Source organism: Narcine bancroftii, chromosome 12 (assembly GCF_036971445.1).
Source record: "Narcine bancroftii isolate sNarBan1 chromosome 12, sNarBan1.hap1, whole genome shotgun sequence".
Classification (NCBI taxonomy): Eukaryota; Metazoa; Chordata; class Chondrichthyes; order Torpediniformes; family Narcinidae; genus Narcine; species Narcine bancroftii.
Genome location: NC_091480.1, coordinates 21,963,074 through 21,989,304, shown reverse-complemented (window position 1 = coordinate 21,989,304; position 26,231 = coordinate 21,963,074). Strand labels below are relative to the sequence as shown.

The 26,231-nt window shown below is 39.2% G+C and overlaps 1 protein-coding gene across 1 annotated transcript in view; it reads right to left on the bottom strand.

The window, feature by feature from the left end:
- rgs11 (regulator of G protein signaling 11) overlaps nt 1–26,231 on the bottom strand; it is a 79,777-nt gene that overhangs the window by 27,283 nt on the left and 26,263 nt on the right. Inside the window, exons 4-9 of the mRNA XM_069906060.1 lie at nt 22,253–22,359; nt 20,026–20,077; nt 18,942–19,000; nt 15,758–15,834; nt 12,349–12,430; nt 4,170–4,235 (exon numbers count right to left, since the gene is read on the bottom strand). Of these exons, the coding sequence (XP_069762161.1) occupies nt 4,170–4,235; nt 12,349–12,430; nt 15,758–15,834; nt 18,942–19,000; nt 20,026–20,077; nt 22,253–22,359 (443 nt within the window). The remainder of the gene's footprint in view (nt 1–4,169; nt 4,236–12,348; nt 12,431–15,757; nt 15,835–18,941; nt 19,001–20,025; nt 20,078–22,252; nt 22,360–26,231) is intronic.

The window sequence follows — 26,231 nt, the reverse complement described above, 5'->3', positions numbered from 1 at the left end:
AAATGGCTGTTTCAGGTTATTACATAGGGCTTGACTTTCCCAAATGTTAACCCTTAATTTGTTTAACCATTATGAAAACAAAAGCATTCAAAATTATTCAGCTATCCTCTCCCAAATCACAAGACCTGTCATCACACAAAGTACTGTGTGTGCACCGCTCATAAGAGTTAATAAACTAGAAAGAGAAGCTTGTTATTCTGAATGTTTAAATGTAATTTAAAAAAAAAATACATGATCCATTTTTTCAGTGGGGTTGGTGGCTGAAGTTCAATATTTAATTACTTATGTGCCATAAAACTCTCATTTTCCAGTTGTCATCTGGATTAAGTAAAAATTTTGTTCATCAATAATGTATCCAGTGAAGGGCTCAGGCCTGAAAGGTCTTTACCTCCTATGGACGCTGTGAGACCTGCTGAGTTCCTCCAGCATTTCTCAAATTTATGCTGTAGAAGGAATTATGTTTAATAATAAAATTTCAAAAATAACATTGAGGAACATTTTTTTCCCCCTCTACACTGACAATAACCACGCCAGCAGTGTGAGTATAAGACAGCTTTAATAAAGTAATATGTCCACTAAGAGGTCTTGTCTCTCTGCAAGACGAACCTGGAAGGCTCAACTGTAGCTCTGGACTGCTTTATAGACATGGTCTTCGGGAGGACCCCTGGTGGCCCAATGGTGTAATTATGTACTGACAATAACCACACCAGCAGTGCGAGTATAAGACAGCTTTAATAAACTAATATGTACACTAAGAGGTCTTGTCTCTCTGCAAGAAAGCTAGACTGTAGGTCTGGTCTGCTTTATATACAAGGTCACCGGGATGACCCCTGGTGACCTAGTGGTGTAATTACATATCACCACACCTATATTCTCAAAAGCTTAGGAACATAGGAAGTAGGAACAGGAGGAGGCCAACAATGGCCCATCGAGCCTGCTCCGCCATTCAATACGATCATGGCTGACCTAATTTATGACCTAACTCCACCTACCTGCTTTCTCCCCGTATCCCGATGTTTAAGTATTTAATTGCACATTGAAAATTCACACGACTGACTTTCTCAATGGCATTTCAAATTTGTTCAAGGCTTTAGAAAAAGATAAATAAACACAGAATGCTGCAGTGTTAAGTTTTGCCATTGTATCAACTTTAAGAGCACTGTGCATTTCCTTTTTAAGAACCTGCCTAGTCATGATGTAAAGCTGTAAACCTGCAGGGTAGATTTCACTTTGTAAAGTCGTAATGTGTATATTTAATCTCTAATCTCAGAGTTTAGAAATAACAAAGAACTTGGGCTGGACGAGTGTCCATATGCAATGACCATACTCCTGCTCATGCAGACAAAAACAGCCAGTCTGCTTTGGCAGGTAATCAGAACGGGTGGTTTCTCCAGATCTAAATCAAAATTGGGCTAAAGGAGTAATACACAGTTCCATTTTCAGTTCATTTTCATTTGAGTGGCGCTGTCACTTTAAGAGAACAAATTTAACAAAACCCTATGAGCTGACAGTTGGGCTGAGGACAGTGGACTCCTAAATTGGATACATCTGAAGAGAGAGGAAGGGGGCCCTGGAAAACCCAGGTGCAGAGACCATGTGACCAATGGATTCAAGACACAGCACATAGTTTGCTCGGGGCCATTTTAAGGAAGCAGTGCAGTGGAGCAGAGCTCTTAGAAGTTACTGAAATGCCCTTGTGTGTGGTTATAGACAATTGACTTATTTCTCCATGTTATAGGGGTATGAAAATACCATTCTGCAACCAAACAAAAGTGAAGGTCACTGTGAACGGCTGACCCATGGAAAGGGTTGTGGAAGCTTTGTGAAAATCACTCTCTTTATGCCCCTCTGCCAAGGAAAAGGGGGATCACTGCTGTCGGAGAGCAGCAGCAATCATCAAGGATCCATAATCACCCCACACACACTCTTTTCTCACTGCTAATATCAGGCAAGAGGTATTGGTGCCACAAGACTCGGACCACCAGGTTCAGGAACAGCTGCTATCCCTCCACCATCAGACTCCTAAATGACAAATCCAATTATGGACTCATTTGAGGACTCTTACTTTTTCACTTTATTGGTTATTTTTCTCTGGGTTGCAGAGTCAGTTTGTTTACATTTCTTTATTTGTTTACATGTGTACATTGAGTACAGTTTTTTTTTGCACTTCCATTAAGTGGTGATTCTACCTGGCCGGCTTGGATGTGACATCATGTATGTACTCTGGCAACAGGTATGAACTTTGAACCCATGTTGAGGTTCACCTTGCCTCGTTTTCATTTTGTTTGACAGCAGAGAAATGGAAACCAGTGGTTTCTACAATGGGGATTGATCTGCAAGTGCAACTTCTGAATTAGGATGAACTTAATGGCAGTTTAAAAAAACAATGAAACAAAATTTGAAGTCATTTAGGATTTTTAAAAAAAGTTTTCTACAAAGCAGATGGAGTTGAAGCTGTTAATTGAACTGCAGTAAAATCCCCATAATCCAGAATTTAAGCAACTGGCAGCCTTCAGCAACAACCACCCCCCCCCCAAAAAAAAACAGAAAATGAATACATAAACAACTAGACACATTTAAAATTGCCCCCACCCAGCAGTTATTTTGGCAATCGCACAATACACAATCTCAAGCAACTGGCAAATTCACTTATCCAGCATTGGCCAATCCCCATAGGTGCCAGCTACGGGGTTTTTTTTATGGTATTAAAATATTTTGGATGCTTCATATGGTTTTAAATCCAGCCATGTATGCCTGCACACAGCTTGACAAATTGCACGTCCTGCGTCAAGTGGTGCAACTATTACCATTTCTTAGCAAAATGCATTGGGAAGTTCAAGGGATGGCAAATAGAGCGTAGTAAAATTAAAACTAATCTTTTAACTTTCATTTTATTTCTATCAAATAGCTGATGTTGCCAAACTCTATTTGGATAAATTAAAAATATAAATAAGCTGGTTTCAAAAGGTGAAGAACAATTCACTGGGGATAAATGAGAGATTAAGAAGATTAAAATAATTTAATTGTGCTTTAAATTATGCAATAGACTGTTTAACAAACAGCTGAAAAAGCAGAAATTGTGTTCATCTGTTGATCATGTACCCCTCTCTCATCTCTTCCAAAGAGAATGATTTCCCATTTGATAATGGGATTGCAAAGCATCTTATCAAGTTTTACTTTATTAAAAATGTCACCTAAATGCAAGTTTCTGTGCATGGGATCGAAATACAACTGGGATTGAGTGTTTAATTACAAAGCAGGTTAAAGGGAAATTTAACAGACATATTTAAAATAATGAAAGAGTCATTTGGATAAAATATTGTCTAAATGTCAACAACTTGAGGATACAGAAGTCAAGTCACTTGGGATGAAGCATTTATGGGGAAAGATTAAAGGTGACCCTAACATTGTAATTCTGAAGAATGAGAGGTGATCTTATTGAAGTCCAAGATTCTGGGCTATTGGCAGGGATGATACTGAGACACGGTTTCCAGTTTAGAGAAATCTAGAAGGAGGAGCTTGGTTTCAAAATACGGAGCTGCCTGTTGAAGCAGGGTGTGAGGGGGAAGCTTTTCTTTTTGTTGTGGAGAATCTAGAATTCTCTACCCAAGAGAGTTGTTGAAGCTCAATCATTCATAGTATTTGGGATCAAGGTGGGACATTTTTAGTCGGCATGGGCGTCAAGAGACAGGGGGAAAACAGAAAGGTAAGCAGAGCTGATACTTAAAAATCAGAGCAGTCATGATTTTACTGAATGACTTTTATTTGCGTTGTTATGACAAGAGGACCAGAGAGGATTGGAAGAATTTTTATTAAGACTTTTCCAGTGGGTGTGGGCAAATATCTCTTAGTTTTGTTAAATCCAGTAAATTTGGGAACTGGGATGTTTTCTAACTCTTCATGGACTTGCATTTGAAGCAAAAAACTTTAAAAAAAAAGTTGTATTCACTTCATTTGTACATCAAAATTCTAATTAAAGAGAATGGAACACGACTTAAATGTATCTCCCTTTAGTTCATTTACCAGGGCTTTGAAATTTATATCTTCCTTTTCCACGAGGATGGAAAGGAGGTGAATGTAGTAAAATGATGTCATGCATAAAAGTGTCCTTTAAATGTTGTTGCACAATGGTACGGTAGGAGAATATTTAAAGAAGTTGAAATAGTTACCAATTTGATCCTTGCTTGAATGTTATTTCTTCGTGGTCCTGATTCCATGATTTTTAAAGCTCCTGGCTGGAAGTGCACACAAAACTAACCTTAGAAAGTAACATTAAATACAACACTGGTTGTTCTTTCAAGATCTACATGTAGAGCACTGAGACTGTGCCCTCCATAATTTTTGGGACATTTGCCCCTATGCTCTACAGTTTTAAATTTGTAATCAAACAATTCACATAATTAAAGTGCACAATCCAGGTTTTATTCAAGGTTATTTGTGTACATTTTGGTTTGACCATGTAGAAATTACAGCACATTTTATACACAGTTCCCCCATTTCAGGACGCCGTAATGTTTGGGGCATTAGGCTTCACAGGTGTTTGTGAGTACTCAGGTATGTTTAATTGCTTCATTGGTGCAGGTATAAGAAAGCTGGGCTTTCTTCCAAGCTTTTGATCACCTTTGGAGTCCGTCATGGAGCACAGGGGCAAATAAAGGGGAAAGAAGTGTGTATAACTCAAACATTATGGAGGGCATGCCATTTGACAGGCATTCTATAGCAGCAACAAAGGAATTAATATGATTTTTACACTTCTAAAGAGTTAAAGAACTTTACTTTCATGTTTTGAATAGAAAAATGTGTAAAGCAGCAATCGCTTTGAGATTTGGAGGAGAACCCTTTCAATGTCCCTCAGTTCCAGTTCAGCTCCAGATTTCAAAGCTCCATTCCTTCACAATTTTTCACATCCTACATCCAGATAAAGTAGGTTCAGTGAACAAGAAGAGTTGGAGGGACACAAGGGGTCAGGCACCATCCATGGAAAGAAGTGATCAGTCAATGTTTTGGGTCAGGACCCTTTATCTAATATCACGAAACAAAACATTCTGTAATTGACAAGTCAGATTTCCTTTGTAAATTTGGGCTGGACTAATTATTAGGTTCTGTTAACAATTAGTTATTTGAGTAGACCACCTCTCTTGAGTTGTTACCGTGACAATATTCTTGGAAGTCAACCATTTAAAAAAACTGAAGAAGCTGGAAATCTGAAATAACAACAGCAAGAGCTGGAAAACACTCAGAATTTTAGCCTGCATCAGATTTGCCCATTTTTACCTGACATCATTTTGGGTCAGTTTTTCCTTTTTCTACAAGTGTCACCTTGGCTGTCCCACATCCTTGCCATTAACAATGCATTACACAAAGAAGCATGTGTCTCCAACTGCTACAGTAGCCCATTTGGTCTCTGCGTATTAGAGATATATCTTTCCTCATCCACCTTTACCACTGAAAACCAACTCTTCCATTTACAACAAATTGTTTTGAACCAAATTTGTTCAATGTTTCTATTGCCACAAAGAAATATTCCCTGATGTACATCGAGGACCAAAAGGTAGAAAACTCTCATAGCACTGAAGTTGCAGAGCCTTGAATACATATTGAAACTGTGCGCGAGAGGTGTTTGGCCACCATACCAGCCTCTGTCTAATGTAATGGACGTGGGGGCCTGGGGAAATGGTCTCTAATTTCTAGCATTTTTATGTTTTGATTTTAGATTATCAGCATCTTCATTTATGAAAAGTTTAATTATTAAGGTTTATAGAGAGCTCTGATTTGAGATGAGTGATTAAATTAATCCAAGCCTGATGCATGTTCTCCAGTGCCAGGTAAACTTGACCGAGGAGGGTCAAGAGTGTAATGCAATTTACAGCCAGTACACAGATTATGCAAGTCTAACTTTTGGACACATACACATATGAACACACTCCCATAAAATTATTAAGTACAAAAGTCTTGACACGCATCACATGCTCATTCCTACAAATGGGAGAACTAGTTTCTTTTCTCTGCTTGTAGTAATCATTCATTTTTATTAATTTTGTGTGGTTTTGCTGCCATTCACGACAATACTGTGGAAGTATGGTTAGTCCATCAAGCAACATTTGTGCATTTTCCATCTTTAGACAAAATAGACTTACTAACATCTGTAATACAGGGAAAGTTTAAACAGGTTAGGAGTTTATTCCCTGGAGCATAGAAGAATAAGGGGAGATTTGAAACAGGCATTTAAAATTATGAGGGGAACAGACAGTAAATATAGATAGACATTTTCCAATGAGGGTAGATGAGAGATTGTTGCAGTCTTGCAAAATGAGCTAAATTTATAAGATTAAATGCAAGGAATTTACAATGGAGATCAAGGAAAAAAAAGTTTTGTATGTGCCATTGTGTTGTTTCAGTTATCACTTCCGGAGTTAACAATTAAGAAAGAAACTATGTAATTGTTTGGGATTAAATCAATGAATAAAAGAGGCAAGAGATGTGGGTAAAAATTGGTAAAATGTGACCAATTTGCTGACAAGGAGAGCAAACACTAATGTTGAGTTGACAAGTCTATTTCACAAACTCAGAATTACTTTTGTTAGGAAATTTTGGAAGTGCCATTCCTAAATTGTGGCTATCAGATTCTCAATTAAAATTTGTTCAGTTGGTTTTAGTAATAGCAAGGAAACGTGTTGCTGTCACATGGAAATCTGATGTTTTATTAACATTAGATAGATGGCATGCTGAGATTCAAAGTTGTATCGCATTAGAAAAAATTACATGTAATTTAAGGAATAAATATTCCTTATTTTTCCAAATTTGGGGTCTGTATGCTAGAATAATGAAATTAAAATTATAAATTTCTTCTTTATTTTTCATGATCAGTGAAATTTTCCCTGAAGTTATAATACATTTATGATGTCTTTGAATGTCAATTGATGCAATCAGAATTAATCAATTGTAATCATTTTATTTTAGTTTTGGGATTAGGTTAGTTTGGGGGGGGCGGGTGAGTGAATCAATACGGGTTTTAGTTTTTATCTGTAGTAGGTAGTTTTTTTTATAGATTTTAGTTTTTTCTTTTATATATATATCTTCTTTCTTTGTCTTGGCTTCGTGGACAAAGATTTATGGAGGGGTAATGTCCACGTCAGCTGCAGGCTCGTTTGTGGCTGACAAGTCCGATGCAGGACAGGCAGACATATATTTGTTAACATTCTATTATATTATTTTGGTATATTATTGTTAATTATTTGGTCTTATACATGTTGATTAAATATTTTAAAAAAACAAATGTATTTCACCTTTCACAGCACAAAGCATTACAATTCTGCACAGAGCGGTCACGTAACTTATTTTGTTGCTGCTGTATGAATCACATTCTTTTTATCTGATTTCTGTTTATGAAACAAGAGATACATGGATTTCATTGTACAAAATTTCCTTACATGTTAAACATGTAATCCGTTGCACAATATGAAACTAAAATGCTTCAAAGAAGGGAAAAAAAAACCAGATGAAAGTTATTTACTAAATGTGTAATGTGTATTTTGTTTTGCCCACCCATCCCTTCTCAGTAAATATAAAAACTACAAGATTTTGACTGCTGTACTAAATCATAGGTTTATCTGTAACTGAGCCTACATTGTGGGTTTATCTGGATACATCTCTCATGCTTCCCCAATCAATAAAAGCTTTAGCTTTCACAAGGAAAGCTGCTTATTCTGTTGCCCATAGGGATTGCTCGCTGTTTCTCTGCCAGCCTATTGAGGCCATTAATCCAATGGCATTCAATCCATTACCACCCATTAGGTGATGGAACTTATTTAGTTGTGAATAAAAGCTGTTTTAATGCTTTCAGTATTTTGGCTTGAATGCAGAAATGGCTTGGGACTTTGAAACTGAATAATCCTTTGAGAGTTATTATCAATCCAATGATGAAGGCTGTATTTTATACATCATCTTTTGTGTTTGGAAGTTGTTGGCTAACTTTTCCCCACTTTTATCCAATGACTGTGGCACCAGGTGTGTTTTGGAGGTTAAAAACAAAGTGGAAAAAAAATCTCGTTCTCATTGAATATTTGTCCGGGAACTGACTTTTGCTATTAGAAATAAATGAACTTCATAAAAAAAAATGTCATTGTTCTAACAGTAGCCTCCACCTCTCAAAAAAAAACTCAATTACTCACAACAGGGACAAGCTTAGATAGACAGATGATTCACTTTTAATAAATAGTGAGGCTTGGGGTTTCAGAGGGGCCTAGATCGCCAAGGCAAATAGCGCCTTTGGAAGACTACACAAAAGAGTCTGGAAAAACAACCAACTGAAAAACCTCACAAAGATAAGCGTATACAGAGCCGTTGTCATACCCACACTCCTGTTCGGCTCCGAATCATGGGTCCTCTACCGGCACCACCTACGGCTCCTAGAACGCTTCCACCAGCATTGTCTCCGCTCCATCCTCAACATCCATTGGAGCGCTTTCATCCCTAACGTCGAAGTACTCGAGATGGCAGAGGTCGACAGCATCGAGTGCACGCTGCTGAAGATCCAGCTGCGCTGGATGGGTCACGTCTCCAGAATGGAGGACCATTGCCTTCCCAAGATCGTGTTATATGGCGAGCTCTCCACTGGCCACCGTGACAGACGTGCACCAAAGAAAAGGTACAAGGACTGCCTAAAGAAATCTCTTGGTGCCTGCCACATTGACCACCGCCAGTGGGCTGATAACGCCTCAAACCGTGCATCTTGGCGCCTCACAGTTTGGCGGGCAGCAACCTCCTTTGAAGAAGACCGCAGAGCCCACCTCACTGACAAAAGGCAAAGGAGGAAAAACCCAACACCCAACCCCAACCAACCAATTTTCCCCTGCAACCGCTGCAACCGTGTCTGCCTGTCCCGCATCGGACTTGTCAGCCACAAACGAGCCTGCAGCTGACGTGGGCTTTTTACCCCCTCCATAAATCTTCGTCCGCGAAGCCAAGCCAAAGAAGAGATGCCTTTTTATATGTATCCATTGAAAATTAACACCCAGGCAAGGCAGTACTTTGCGTATCGAGTCTGGTCTCCCTTATCAAAAGGGAGAGGAAAGGGCAACAATGGTTCACCAGATGGATTCCCAGAGAAGGGATTTTGTCCTTGAGCAAAAAGTGTTCCTGCTCTTTAAGTTAAAAGAGCAAGACGTAGTCTCATTGAAATGCACACAAGGTTTAGAGCTTACCTGTGGAGATGCAGGAGATCTTGTCTCCAAATGTGGTATCAAACAGAGATCAGTCTGAAAATAAGGGGTTGGCTATTCAGGTCTGAGATGAGAGGAGATTTCTTTAGCCAGAGGGCAAAATCTTTGGAATGCCCATCATAAAAAAAAAGTTGTTGAGGGTCAGTATGCTCAGGGAATCAAAGAAGATGGGATTAATGCAAAAGAGAGGCACAGAGGCCTCTCTGATTGGTAGAGAAAGTACAAGGGGGCTAGATGGCCCCCAAATGCCTCCACTGCTTTTGTTCTTAATTTTGTAAGTGAACATTATGTTTCATTATGATTGAGAAAATTTGAAGGAATCCTTAAGAAATGATAGACAATCTGAAAATTCGATGAAACTTGGTTAAATGATGTAAACTATCAACCACCTTCAAAGAAATTTGGATTAAAATGCAGCACAGAAACATTAACAGTGGACAAATGAGTGGCAGCTTGTTAGCCTTGGTTAAAGGGGTACCAGTGTTGATGTATTCCTGCAGATGTTGTTTCTGGAGAAAGCAGCCTCCAACCCTCATCCCAGCACCACACTATGGATGGGTTATACACTAAACCAGCATGATGGCACTGCTTCATCTTGGACCAATGTCAATAGTTATAGACCCATCCAAGACACAACCCTTGAGGGCAGGACTGATCCTGGGTCATTGGAGGTGTGAAGCAATGAAGCTGTACCATCCAAAAAAAGAGATGTTAATTTTCAGGCAGCTTGGCCAAAGAGGCAACCATCCATTTGGTTTACGGCCAGCATTTATTGCCCATCTCCAACTGCCCTGAGAAATCAGAGGTGAATGGACTTTTAGAGCTGCTCCACTTCTTCTGAAGGCAACCCCACATTGCTGTCGGATCAGAAGTTCCCAGATATAGAGGAATGGCAATGCATTTCTAAATTAAGATGGCATGCAATTTGGAGGGGAACTTGCATCTGAGAGAACTCCCATATGCTTGGAGTCTTCATCCCTCATTGATTGTGGCTGCAGGTTCCAGGAGGTCCAATCAGTGACCAAATTCCCGAGGTTGGAGGCTGCTTTCTCCAGAAACAACATCTGCAGGAATACCTCAACACTGGTACCCCTTTAACCAAGGCTAACAAGCTGCCACTCATTTGTCCACTGTTAATGTTTCTGTGCTGCATTTTAATCCAAATTTCTTTGAAGGTGGTTGATAGTTTACATCATTTAACCAAGTTTCATCGAATTTTCAGATTGTCTATCATTTCTTAAGGATTCCTTTAAATTTTCTCAATCATAATGAAACACAATGTTCACTTACAAAATTAAGAACAAAAGCAGTGGAGGCATTTGGGGGCCTTCTAGCCCCCTTGTACTTTCTCTTGCCAGAGGTGGAGAGAATAAATGCTTGAGGTGCTCATCAAGCCAGTTGCTTTGTCCTAGATGACAAAAATCTCTGGGAAACATTAGCACTGCAGTCAGCCACACAAGCGGAGAAGACTCCATCATGCTACTGACTTGTGCCTTGTGTACGTGGAATGGTTCTGGGGTGTCAGATGGCATTACACTTCTCACAGGATACCCTTGCTTTTGACTTGGTCTTGTATTTACGAGGCCAGTCTGGCCAAGTTTCTGATCAATTATATCTCCAAGGATGCTGATAGAAATTAAGATATTGGATATCAAGGGTATGTGCTAGATTTTCTCTTGTTGGAGGTGGTCTTAACCTGGCACTTTAATGGGGCAAATGGTACCAGTCCATGCCTGAATGCCACCTGGATCCTGCTGCATATAGACATGGTCCGCTTCATTTGCAGAGTTGCAAATGGAATTTAGCACTGCACAATTATCATTACAGCAGGAAAACCATCGATGATAGATCGGCAGATTCCCAGTGGTCATTCCAGGGGGTCAAAAAAAAAAAAAAAAATTGTACAACTCCAATGATCCAAAAATTGGATTCTCCAAAATTCTCATTGATCTGAAATTTAAAAAAAAATCAATAAATGAGGAAATCAGAAACAAATCAGAAATCCTCATTTATCCAAAAATTTTTTTTTGGAGCCGAACTGACCTCACAGGTTGAAAAAATTTCACCCGACATGAAAATAGAACGACAACTGTCCTCGTTTTAGGTAACTCCCTCCTCTCTTTCCATTTCTTCTTTCCCCTATTGACTTTTCTCTTTAATACTCCTTCTCAAACTGCTTGCCACTGCCTCCCAGGCGCAAGCAGTCAGAAGAATCCCTTGTCCCAGTGTCATAAAGGAGAGCGGCCTCCCAGGGAGGAGCAGGACCTCATGCTCAGTGGTATTCCCTCCCCTCCCCGGCACAATGGAGCTCCTGTCGCTGACTCCAAAATCATCAAGAATTCCAGTGACCGGGGAGACAGGAGCCCACCAACTCACCAGTGAGTGCTCCACTGGCCCAGGAAGACACCCCGGGGATTAATGGCAGTGGTGGAGATGTGTTGAGGATCAGTGGCGGCGGTGGGGCCAGCATTTTTTTTTTGGTGAGAATTAAACATTATTTTAATGCTTAAAATGCCTTCCCTTGTTTGTCATTGTTTATACATTGATATTCCGTTTTAAATTTTCAAAGCAGCCTCTAGGGGATACTTTCAAAAAGAAAAAAAATCAAATGTAGTTACATTCCAAAACAAATTTAAAAATCTCAAAGCAACAAAAAGAAAAATGATGCAACTCTTTTTCTGCTAGTTTAACGATGATATTGTAAATGGAAACATTGAATGGGGTCTCCTTGTCTCGGGGCCTCATTTGTTTTCACATCTGGTTTGTTTTTCCAACATCACTTCCACTGGAGATTGACATGCTCATCTTAATAAAGGCAGATTAACAGCTGCATCATCTGTTCCACTTCCTGACCTCATTGTCCTAGTTACTTTGGGTGCTCAGAATGCCAGTTGAGAACACCTGCAATTTTCAACATCCTTCTGCACTAACAATCTCCCAAGAGTACGTGAAAACATGGTTCACTAGAACTTGGTCCAGTGAATGACAGCTTGAAAGATTTTCCCCTTATATTAGAAGTTCTCCCAGAAGTGGTGATGCTGGAAAGTTCCCCATAAATCAATGTCAGAGGAACGTTTATTTTCTCCCATAAATCAATGTCCTTTCAAATAGAAGTGATACAACTTACCGGAGGTCTGTTGACCATCCAATAGGCGTGTTCTTGGCAATCCAATACAATGCGATCCGACCTTTTCCTTTGTTTTGCTGCTCTGCAATTGAACATCGAGAAATAAATCAATTCAAGGTTGGCTGTAATGCAGGTTTTAGAGAATTGGCACTTGGTTGCCCAAACCAGCTCCATGGTCTTAGAATACATGTATTGGGTTTGGTGGAGTGCATTCTGATTAAACATTCAGGCTACTCTTAGGAGGTGTCTTGGAGCTTTGCTCATTGCTTTTTGCAGCACAGAATTAGTACCTTTATCCTGTTCTAAGAGCACCGTTTCACTTAATAAATTGGAGGGACAACACCTTATTTTCTGTTTGGTGACTCTCCAGCCAGATGGTATTAGCAGCCTTCTCCTAACCTGCTCACCTTTTCTTTCCCCTCCCCCTTTTCAGTTCCCTCCTCTCCCTTCCCCCTCCACCCACCTCACCATCCCTCCTCCTCCGATCATTGCTGTCCCCTCCCTCCCTTCTTCACCTAGCATCTCCTGCCTTTGCCACCCCCCCCAACCCACTCTGCCTGCTTCCTTTTGTGGACATTCTTTCATACCTCAATGAAGGGCTTGCCCAAAATGTCTTATGCATTTTCACCTTTGCTACATAAAGGACACTGTTTGGCTGAGTTTCTCCAGCATTTTGTGTTTCTACTTAACAAGTGACCCATCCTGGACATACTCCTCACTTGTCAAGAAGCAACTACACTTCTTGAGAATACTGAACGAGCAAGGCTATTGGCCACCATCATGTCAACATTCTATGAGAGCTCTATTGAGAGCATCCTGGCCGGCTAGATCACAGCATGGTATCGTTGCTGTAGAACATTGGATAGGAAGTCAATCCAGAGCACCATAAGAGAGGCAGAGCGGATCACTGGGGTCTCCCGGGATAGATGTTTGAAGAGGGACTACAAAGTCAATGAGGACCCCGACCACCCTGCACACAGCGTCTTTTAGCTGCTCCCAGTGGGAAAAAGCCAGCACCCCAGACTGAGGAACAGCTTCTCCCCACGGGCATTGATTTTGCTGAACGATCAAAGGAACTGCTCACAATAATCATCCGAGACTCAACTACTTATCAAACAGTATCTCTCTCACGATCTCTCTCTCTATGTAGATTTGTCTTGCCTATGTATGTGTGTTAATACTGTTAGCGTTTGTGCACATTTTGCACAGAAGACTGCTTTATCAGGTTGTACTCATGCAATCGGGTAAGTAAACTTGAAGAACAAAATCCACAGCGTTTCTTCTATATTCTAATTGTGCAATTAAATGGAGTTGATAGCCTGGTGTTGCTCAAGTGACCAAGGACAGTACTTGGCATCTAAACCCTTCCCCTCCACCCCACATCAAAAATACAGGTATGGAATCTTACTGCAACATTCAAGCATAGAAAACCTGCCATTCGGCCCTTCTAGTCTGTGCTGACCATCATTCCACTAGTCCCATTGACCTACACCCATTCCATAACCTCCAGACGTCTCCAATCCATGTATTTATCCAATTTATTCTTAAAACTTATAATCGAGCCTGCATTCACCACATCAGATAGCAGCTCATTCCACACTTCCACCACTCTGAGTGAAGAACTTTTCTTTAATGTTCTCCCTAAACCTTTCCTCTTTCAGTTTAAAGCTGACCTCTCATATTTATCTCCCTCAATCTAAGTTGGGGGGGGGGGCGGGGGAAATCCACTCTGCCTATACCTCTCAATCTTGTAAACCTCGATCAAATCTCCCCTCATTCTCCTTCACTCCAAGGAATAAAGTCCTCACCTGTTATACCAATTTTTCTTTGTCACCTGACATGGTATTACCCACTTTGTACCAGTGTCAACCTTTGATTATGGTCCAGTGAAGCATGTGGGCTCATTTTCTTAATGTTAAACATAAATTCCACATCCAAGTTGTTCTCCAGAGCCTCAGCCAGTGTTTCCTTTGCCTTTCCACTATCATGGGAGGTTGACCTCTATTCAGTGCAGTACAGCTATAAATAGGAACCTGTACTTCAACACCGCTGTGGTGCCAAATGACACTGCTTATTTTGTCAGTTTTAAAAAAAAAACCAAATCATGCCCATTATTTTGGAGAGAATATTGCAATTTGTGCATATCTTTTAAATAAATGCCAATTTCACTTCTACTCAAATCAGATGGTACACAGGCTGGGTCCTGCCATCTGTCACTATCTGCCTTTCCACTGAGGGAAAAAAAACCAGACTGAAATCAGTACACTGCAACAAAATGGGAAGTAGCAGCTATCTTTGTGCAGTGTCCAACAATTCCGAGGTGAACCTTTGAATTAAACGCATTCATAAACCTGAGCAGCACATCAATTCCTGAACACAAATTGTTTTCCTTCAACTTTGATTCAAAATTTCAGTAATCTCCATGTGACAATATTATGAATAAAAATGTAACACTACCTTGGATGACCAGCAAACATTTTCACATTTGAATCAGCGATCACATCTTTTGTTTTTAGGCAAAACTATACACTAATTAATAATTCAATACATCAGACTTAGGAAAAAAAGAGGCGGAAGGTCTATGCACATAAACAAGAAATATATTTGGAAGGATACGCAAGATATTTGCTTCTTTACTGAATTAATATAAAACCTCACAACTCCCAAATAACAAGGCAAAAATTTGCCAAGAATTCTCACAACTCTTGTAAAAAAACTGGATTTACTTACAACTTGCTTTGATTACGTTAACTCTTCCTCTACAGCTTAAGATTTCTCCCATTTTCTGCCTTTCCTCTCTCCTCTCAATGGATTCAAGGAACTGTGTAAACTAGTGATCAATTTTGATGGCATTATAGTTCCACAGAAAATAGGAATGCAAAATACATGACATCTGAATTCTTAACCATAAAGCAGCTTGCAATCCTGGAATCTTAATCTCAAACTGAAATAATTTATTCCCGATCAGAAATAAAAGATGCTAAAAAATTTCAATTTATTCTTACGAGGTCTTAAAAAAAAGCAGCAATTACTTGAACTAAAGATTAAGGCTAACCCATGTCCTTCAAACTATCTGGGTTACATAATTAGGCAAATAAAACAAAATCAATTAACATAAAGCATGAAAGATAACAAAAAAGGTCTAAGTTATGGTTTTACTGTTCTATTTAAAGGACTACGAATTACTATTTAATTATTTATGGCTAGATTTTAAATCTGTATACTAAAAGCATCCATCTATGGTACTACTGAAGCTAACCTGCTTTGCAATGTAGTTCACTTTTATATGGATTATAAAAAAATATATTTTCAAATTTTTTTTGGAAGAGAAGATATTAGGTGAAAACTAAGAATAGTATGCAAAATTAAATACAGCATGCAAACATCAAGATACAAGCATTAGACTAACCTGAGCTGTTCTCTAGCTTGCATTACCACAAAATCCCATGTATGATTGATCCTCGTGTGCAGTAGGTTATAAATGTCCTGCAGGAATTAAAAAATTTTTTTGAAAAGGATTAAAATCACAGCATGGAAAAAAAGAGATGCCCTCGTGGTTAATGTTGTCCATATGCACTGATTTCAAAGTTTCTAAAATAACATTGTTATGATGCTTTGTGACCATTTGCCCAATTGCAGCATAGAATTGGAATACAGGCAGGTTACTCAAAATTGTGAGCACGTCCTTCCCGAGAGAGCTTAGAATAGGATTGCTTCTCATTTCCAGAGGGCAAGGTGCAGTTAAAAAAAGATGAACACTCCTGAGGGGTGATAAAACAGTCAACAAAAGTGAACTTTAAAAAAAAGTATGACAATGTTCATAATAAATGGGTAGGAAATAAAATTTCACATATTTAAGGCAAATGCAGATTTGCCAATTTTCCCAAACTTTTAAACAAGTTCAACCCAATTGTGAATTGCACGTCTTTGCACTAATGGGGTCAAGCTTCCCCACCAGGATCATTAATCACGTTCCCGCATCCTCAATTTTCCAAGATACACAAAGCTGTCAACACTAATCAGAAAATGCTGATCATTTCAGGCTTGCATTAAACAGCTGCACGATTACATTTACGAAATAATCATTGCACGAGTACTGGGAATTTAATCAAATATCAGCTAACTCATAATTACAATCATTTTGTTGCCATCCAAGCCCAACACAAATCTCAATCCTATCTAAATCTAATATTCAAACGAGAAAAATAAAGGGAATGAATCTTTGCTATGAAATGCTCCAAATGAGGGGCAGTTTTGCAGATATTTATTAGAGGTGGTCAAACAGGCTTCAGCACATTGGCCTTCATCAGTCAGAGTACTGAGTGTAGAAGGTCATGTTGCATTTGTACCAGATGTTGGCTATGTGCGGCCACACCACCTTTGATGTATTAAACTGGCACTTGGCATTAAGGTAGAGCGCAGGAAGAGAAAGGTTTTGAAGGTGATGGGAGAAGCAGAGAAAAACTGCTATGCAGGGCAAGTCTGGCTAAATGAACATTTCCAACATTACATTGATGTCTTCTCAAACTTTATACCTCTGGATAGATTACAGATCAGGAATTAAGATGGGGGGAGGGGAGGGGGGTTAAAATCATCACTGTTGGAGAACAGGAGGATTGTTGAAAGTGAATCAATGAAATATTAAAATGGCTAGTATCTTAAATAATTAACTGCAGAATGTGGTTTCCATAGCACCTGCTGACTGGGCACTAACTGCTGCCAATATACCAAGATTTTATGGCATGTGCCATCACACCGTACTAGTTATAGAGAAAGAGGGCAAGAGACTTTCACACATCAGAAATACAGACCAATCTTGAAGCATCATCAAACTCAATGTCCCATCTAATGTGTTTGATCAGCATGGAGGATGTGGGATTTGCAGTAACAAGGATTCCATCCTCCAATCCCCGAGTTTGTGGGAGATTGGTTTATAGATGGGTGCAGAGAAACTGGTTTATTTGGGTAGACTTATGAGTGGTGGATGACAACACCATCTTCTAGGCTTGACTGCGCCCAGGCCAAGGATCTCTGGTGGTCATTCCTTCCACAGAGTAGCATGGTGGGAAGATTGAGGAAAGATATGCATACCAGGGCAGCCTGCTAAAAGAGGATGTGGATGAAGGGAACCCAACAGGAAGTCAGTGTATGGAAGCAACCTCCTCCATTTTCTTAGGAAGTGCTGCCCTTTGTTCTAAACACTGCCCTCCCCACTTAGTCTAATGTGTTTGTTTACCTTAGTTCTGATGAAGCATCCCAAATGTTAACCGTTTCTTTCCACAGGTGATGCCGACCGACCTGCTAAGTTTGTCCTACATTTTCTGTTTTTATTTAATAACTGCTTCTAACATTTCCCTCGTGAAAGACATTATACCTCACTGGTCTATAATTCCCCCATTTTGTCTCTCTCCCTTTGGAATAAACGAATTACATTCACTAATTTCCAATCTAAAAGAAGCTTCAAGGGAATAATGGAAAATTAAAACCACAAATTATTTCACAAGTCAATTCCTTTATTATGCTGGGACGGTTTATTTGGGTCTCAAGACTCAGCTTGCTGCTCCAACAAATGTCTGAGTGGCGCCTCGTAGCTCTGGCAACCTGGGCTCAATCCCGACCTTCAGTGGTGCCTGCATGGAGCGTGAATGCTCTCTGAGCAATCATGGATGCTCGGATTTCATCCTACCTTCCAAAGGCATGCTTGATTGGAGGTTAACTGGCCCTGCAAAAAAAAACCTTAACGTGCACGCGAGAGGTAGAATCTGGAGAAATAGGGTGGAAATGTGGGGGGAATAAAGTGGGCTTAGTGTAGGGAAAATAAACACAAAGAAAAAAAATCTGAGCAGCTCATCAGGTTGAGTAGATTCAGTGGGTAGAGAAAAAAAATTATGGACATTCATCAAGCAAAGATCTCAGACCTGGAACTTAATCAGCAAATGTAGTTTGGCAAATGTAGTTGACAGTATTAGCCAGATTTGGCAGTAGTAGACCAAGGAATGCCATTATCCTTAAGAGTTTGAGGCAGAACACTCCTAAGGCAGTGCAAAATATCCTAAAAATGAAGTACAATATTGTCTGGAAAAGATGACAAGGATTTTAAAAATAAAATTATAGTCTTTAAAAACCCATGCTTGACTGAGCAGTTATCCAAGGATGCCGAATGCCTAAAGCAGTACAGAATGGATTGAGTTATTTTGCAAGTGTAACATCTTCCTATTTTAGTGACCCAATTTCTTTTGGTTCTGTTAGAATTATACCTCCTTAATTTTAAAGTTTAGCTTTGTTCACTGAAGTTTAATGTATCAATTTGAATTATACAACTTACACATATTTTGAAAGAATTTTAGCACATGCATTTCTATATCTATAGATTTATATATCTATAGATATATATATATATACACATCTATCTATCTATCTATCTATAAATATAAATAAATAAATTTATTTATGGAAGTTACATTTATTTATTTTCCAAATGCAATGAGCAGTTAGTAAAATTGTGACATTTCTGAAGCCACCAACATGCATCCTAAAACAAAAGTATACCAAAAAGAATCAGTCAAATCAAATTTGTTAAGTAGCCCTCTTACCTTCTCGTAGTCAAACAAGTCTCCCTGCTTCCTGATGTTCTTCTTTGCTAAGTAAATGGCTAAATGACAAAAAGATTCACGAGTTTAGCATGTGGTTGCTTTGGGGGTTGCAGATGTTATGTTTCATAGTTAAAAATAACTATAATGCCTTAGGACATCTGGTAATAGACTTATTATTCCATAACAATCCACTGAAAAGTGCGATTTTCCAAAACTTTGTAAGTGCTTGTACACTGCATCACAAGGTGCAATGTTTTGAGGATTTAGCCTCCATAAAAATGTCAGAGGAAGTATGAAAGCACATCTGGCCTTAATTTTGTTTAAAAATTTGTAAAACAGAATTAAGGTGCATTTATTGAGCCACTTTTTTTTCCCCCAAAAAATAAGTTACTAAGTGGCGGTTTTTGAATGATGTTCGAGTCGCTGCTGACGTGCTCAGTATCGTGTCTCTCCGGATATCTTTTCTAAATAGTGGTGGTACATTTCTTTCCAGTACTGATGCTGCACCAAGTAGTGCAAGTCCACCCACAATGATTTTGAGGGATAATCTGGAATAAATCCAAAAAGTTTTCCAAGTCAAGTCTCTGTGTTGACGGAAACTTGAGAGGTGCAAACCGGCCCTTGCAAATCTTTCAAATAGATAAAAAATATTTAAATGTCTGCACAATTAAACACATTTAAATTTAAATAACATTTGGTTATCGCAGAAGTCCATTGAATGTGCTCTTATACAAATTTACAACTTATCATGGGGTTTTCAATATTGAAGCATTCAATACATGGCTGTCAAAATAGTTCCACTTCTCCAGGGTTGACAGGTTCATCTTAAGTAATGCCATCCATTCTTCATCCCTTAAAATTCCACCAGGTAATAAGGTTTTCCTTTTTGTCACACAAATGTCTTCCCACCCCTCCCCGCCCCCCCGACAAAGATTTTTCATTACCTAGCCGGCATCTCACTTTCCAGTGTCCATGCAGATGCACATTTATGGGCAGAGCACTTGTAGGGGTTTAATTGCAAATATTTAAAATTTTATTAAAATTAATCTCATTACTGCACGATGGCATTTTAGTGCTTACTTACCATAATCCAATTCTGTTGCTGGCCATTTTTGTGAAGTCCAGAAGTAAGGCGTCTAGTATAAGTGCGGAAGGAGAGAGGTTATTTATAAGGGCATATGCGGAAATCTCAAATGGCTTTACGTAGCTGAATGATTTCAGTGAAGTTTGTCATGCTCTGCCATTTCAGGTTTCCTCCCAAATGACCTTTCTACCTTTTCTTGTGATCTAATAGCACATGATAATTGATGGAAAGCCTAAAAGTATGAATTCAGTTTTATTTAAATATAGTTTGAATAAAATAACAATTCACGTAGTTCAGAGATTACATGTCCAGTGACCATGAGTATAAAACCATAGTTTTCTATTATATAATTGTCCCTTACTTAGTACATTAGGATTAAGAAATAGAAATATTATTCCACTTTAAATGCTGGCAGTGATCAAATGAACGAAGACACTGAAGCCAATTGTTTAATGTACACCATGTTCTACTGTATCTGTGATCATTCTCTCGCTGATTGATGTACTGGTGTTAAAATAAAGATTTTCTAACAAATGGCGATGCATTATTAGAAATATTTTGACAGATGAAAGTTGAACCAATTTCAATTACACACCAGGCACCTGAGCGGGTGAATTGTAATATGATATACTGCCTGACAAAATATGTATTGGCTTTATTGAGCTTTTATCTGGTTAGAAAAGTTAGAATTTCAACCAAAGTCTTGCTTAATTGTTATTTGTACATCAATATTTAAAAAAAATATTGTAAACAGTTTTGTATTTGGCAGCTTTCACTTTCTTTGATATTGGCAATGTGACATAACCTTTTCTTAACCAGTAAGGTAGACAAGATTTGCTTTAATTGAATCATTTTTGCTTTGGAGCCCTAATTCCATCAGGGAACATCACCATTCACATACAACGTTTTCGTGTTGACCCGGAGTTTGGGGTGTGGCGATTCCTCAGAGAGGTTAAATTTCATGCAAAGTGATTTTCCCAAAATAAATAACACCAATAAACAGGAAGTAGATTGGAAAGGTTCCACTGAAGTCATTGCAGGAGTAACTTCTATGGGTAGGCAAGCTGCTAAACATTCCATTAAAGAAAAGCAATTTAGGTTTGTTAATTAAATTAAAGAATTTAATATTCTAAAATAATAAATTGGAAAAAAGGCAATTGGTCATGCATTTTCATTCCAACTTGCTGGCATAGTATTGAACAGCATAGAACTTTGAATAAATTATGTCTGAGTTCTTAATGCAGAACATGGACTAGTAGGGCCGAACTGGCTGTAAGTGGTTACATGGAAACATCCAAGCAGCTTGCTGTGATCACCAAGTCACACTTCAGAGCAGCTTTGGAACACCCATACAGCAGTCAAATCGGCCATACGAGGAAGGGGTGTGGGTGGTTTAACCAGCCGAGCAAGAGAGATTTTCTCAACTTATTGGGTAATTTTTCCACGGTTGTTCGGTGGCTGTCAGTGATGAATGCAGTATCTACAAGAGGCAATATCTTAATAAAGCAGCCTCTATCCTCAAAGACTCTCACCACCCTCTTCTCTCTGCTACCGTAAGGAAAAAGGTACAGGAGCCTGAAGACGAGAACTCAGCAGCACAAGGACAGCTTCTTCCCCGCTGCCATCAGATTCCTGAATGATCAATGAACCAAAGACACTGGCTTACTTTTCGTGCTCTATTCAGTTTTAAAAAAAATTATTGTTGTACAAGTGGTTATATGTATGTTTCCACTGTGACGCTGCCACAAAACACCAAATTTCATGACTTGTTCATGACAATAAATTCTAATTCTAAGTATGGTACGAGGTCTTGAAAAGATTTGCATGAGAACCTCACGATTCTCATTCTAACGTACAAAATGCCAGGTGTGGCTTTGAATGGATTTTAACTTATTTTGCAAAATTTATGTGGAGAGGTGCGAATGTGCATTAATGTTATGTGTAAAACCTTTCGACATCACTGAAACAAGGTGAAACAACTTCCAGGCAAATGGAGATTCATAGGCTCAAATAGTATATTAGACATCACTAAATGATAGCTAGTCAATCATTTACTGATCATAATTTATTTACATCTTTTGTTTTTAAAGTTTTTTTCCTATAACAAACTATTTTCTTTTTAAACTAAAATATTTTTACTGTACAAAAGCGTTTTTAAAAGCCAAAAGTTTCTCATGTACACTAACACATTCATCTGCAACAAAATAACATTTTCACCAAGGCTTACCTGAAATCGGTAAGGAGAATCATCTACCCGCAAAATTAAATTCTTTGGATCTTTCAGCGGGTAAATGTAACCGTACTTGATTATTAAGTCACCAAGGTGAAACGATTCTATAGGGAAGAAGAACTTTCCAATTAGAGTTCATTGTTGATTTACACAGCCTGGATATTGCTCACTCCAATATAAAATTATCTATAGACAAAATTGAATCTCTAAATACAAAATACCATTGAGAAGTTTGCTTCCAAATGATGACGTTGAGATGAGCCAATTTTTTTTGAAGACCTATCATTCAAAGACCTGCAATATCAATTGGCTTATTTCTGAATGAGAGATAGTAAAACATTCATTTCAAGAAGATTAGAATACAAGAGCAGGGATGTGATGTTGAGGTTGATAAGGCACTGGTGAGAACGCAATAGAGTACAGTGAGTAGTTTTGGCCTCATTTAAGAAAAGATGTACTGACATTGGAGGAGGTTCACAAGAATTATTCCAGAAATGAAAGGGTCATCATATGAGGAGCATTTGACAACTCTGGGCCTGTACTCAGTGGAATGAAGGAGTATGGGAGGGGGTGGATATCATTGAATCACCAAATGTTGAAAGGCATGGACGGAGTAGATGTAGAAAGATTGAATCCCATGGTGGGACGAGTTGGCACGGTTGGTGTAGTGGTTAGCGCAAGACCTTTACAGCTCCAGAAATCAGAAACGGGGTTCGAAGGAGTTTGTTCGTTTTCTCCGTGAATTTTCCCCGAGAACTCTGGTTCCATCCCACCATTCAAAACGTTTCAGGGGTGTAAATTAGGCGGCACGGAATGCAACTCTGCTGCATGTCTAGATTTAATTTTCTTTTGAATTAAAATTTGAAATTTAAAGTCTGGGACAAAAGGGCACGACTTCAGGATTGAAGGGCATCTGCTTAGAACAGAGATGCAGATGAATTTCTTTAGCCAGAGGGTAGTGAATTTGTTGCCACAGGTGGTTGTGGCGGCCAGATCATTAAGTGTGTTTAAAGCAGAGATTGATAGGTTCTTGATTAACCAGGGCATCAAAGGTTATGGGGAGAAGGCCGGGCAGTGGGGCTGAGTAGGAAAATGGATCAGCTCATGATTAAGTAGCAGGGCAGACTGAATGGTCTATTTCAGGTACTCACGCCTTATGGGGAAAAACATAGGAGAGGATTCCAATCAATCCCAAAGATTTGATTAATTTACCTACATTAGCAAAATGTCTATACACGAAGGTGACATTTTGGTGGCGCCATTTTGGGCACTGAAATACAAAGCGATTTCCTCTGCAGGATGGGGACAGGAGGAAAGCATTCAAACTACTCACCCAGATTCAAGAAGCCCTCAGAGGTGGTGAAACTGTCCAGGAAGCAGGGCTGCAGCTTCACGGATCACCTTCCTCCCTCTCCCTCTCACATTGCTTTGAGAGGAGCACCGGGCCTTGATGATAATTGAATGAGGCACAGAGGCGGGAAGCAGTGAGCGAGCAGCCATTTGAGCTTAGCTCAACAGGCCACTCGCTCACTACCACCCACCCCCGCACCTCATTCAATCTGTTCAGGGAGCCATGCCTGTTGAACAAAGGCTCAGCGTGGAGCCTGATCACGGAAGCCAAGTGCTCCCCGCAACGGTAGGCCTGGGCCCTGCCTGCTATCCTGGCTTCTCTCCCTCCTGGGTGCGGGAGAATTTGTATAGTGGAAGGGTGGGGAAGCAGCCTGAGCCTCAGTGGACAGGAGGATGTGTAGCTGCTGTTGGTCGCATATGAGGCCACTGCTGTATCTCGACCATGCAAGGTTGGAGGGTTTTCATCAATGTGAGTGAAGATAAATACACAAACAAATTTTTCCTGAAATCGCTCACTAAAAATGGTGGGTGTCCTATATATGCCGTCAAATATGGTGATCACTGCCAGGAGTCATTCAAAGCTAATAATGTTAGCCTCGATGTTTAATGCAAATAGGTTTAGCTTAGTGACAAGAACATTAAGTGTGACAAAGGCCAGAAATATGGACAGGGAGGAAGACATCTAATCAAATTTATTAATTGCCATTTAGAGAATTGTTGAGTTTCAACCCTTCAGATCAATAATAACCGCATGACTATATATCATTTGATAAATTACATGCTGGAATAAGTCTTCCTACTTCAGCACTCCAAAATGTCTTGGTTTTAATTCACCAGAACACCAATGAATGAATCCTTTGCCTTTCTGGCCAGGATGTAGGACATCAGCCAAACTGTAGTTGCTTCTGCAGAATACAAAATCCTTAATTTTCTTTTTCTCTCTTCACCCAATTGGAATTTATTCCACTGTGACCTAGGCGGTGTCACATTGATCTCCTATCCCATGGACCTGTTATCTCAATTGAATTTTCGGAGTTGGCTTTCATCCACCTCCATATTTAACAGGTGGAATGTCACACGTGAACATTGGGGTTTCATGGAGTTGACTTTAACAAAAAAACAGAAGTGTTTTTGGTTGATTAGTGGCATGAAAATTCTTGGTAATAGTGCAACACCAATTAAGGTTCTCTAATTTGTCAGAAACTAGGATGGGGCACCAATAATCATTATTAAGATGAAAGGTTCGTAAGTCAGATTACAATGGTACAAGGCAGGAACAGAACCAGGATGCAAATATTTGTGTTCTATTTCTTCAAATGAATAAAAGTAATTACAGTGCAGAAAACCTCTGAAGAGTGTTAATCCCAAAATATTATGATTGTTACTTCTTTCAGAATCTGCCTGAACTGGAGTGTTTCAAGGTTTTCTATTATTTTTGTCAGATTTCCCACATCTTTAATTTTTCATATACTGGTGATCACAGAAGGGTTGTGCAAAATTGGCATGGTTGTATGAGATCAGATTTTTTTTATGATGTAGATGCAATTACTTATAAAAGTGGTCAAACCAATACCCATCTACTATGCCACTCCCCAAGAAGATGGGTTGATTAGAAATGGGAAAATCCTAACTTTTGTTACACAAGGTTATAATGGTCACCTCTAACTTTTTAGATCTTACCCCAAACCCAGTCAGTTAATTAGCAAAGTTGTTTAAAGAAAAATCCGCACGTGACCTGTGACTACAAGATCTGTATTGCCACAGGTGAAGGTGGCAAATTAGCAAAGCAGGTTGGAAATTAAGAGCCAACTTCGGCCTGAACCTGCAATAGATTTACAGTTCATTAATGATTATACTTTATGTTTAATGTGCAAAGTATCTGTGGCCTGTAATGCAAAGCTTCAAGAGCATCTTTCAAATTATCTCCTCAATCTCTTGCCAAGGAAAGTACAATCTGAGGTCAGCCATGCGAGTAGAGTGACTTGCCACTGCAGTTGGATGAATGGAACCAGAGTTTGGTGGGGGAAAGTTGGCATGGGAGAGAAAGGCTGATATTGAATTGATTACCCTTCAGTAGGTTTGAAGGATATTGTGCAAAGCATTTCCAGTGCATTGAGATGCCTGCTGCAGGTAGCCCATAGCTTAGGAGGTCAAAGGGCAATGCTACACAGGATCCTGTGAAATTTACAAATTTGTTATCTTAATTATTCCAAAGAGTTTTTCCAAAATGGTCAAAGCTTTCTCCATGTTGGAGATCAAGGAGAATTCGATCATCATCTCTACCTCCAGAGCTAAAGGAAGTGATTCTCACTTTCTAAGGTCTTGTCATAAACTTATTGTTCAGTGTAGTACAAAAGAGGCAGATTTATTCTGTGGCATCTTATTACAAGGTCCATTTTTAAAAAGATATTAAAAAGTGACACTTCAGTGAACAAGCCAACAATTGTTTAAGAGCTTGACTGTACTCAAACAGGGTTCTGCAGATTATTGACCAATGCTAGAGTGAACAGAATATAGATCAAACAATTGTTTCCTTATAGCCCAATACATTAGGCCCACTCCAAACAGAAGCTTGCTGGAGGCAAGGTGCAATATTACATCAAGAACGATAGAGAAAAATCTTGGG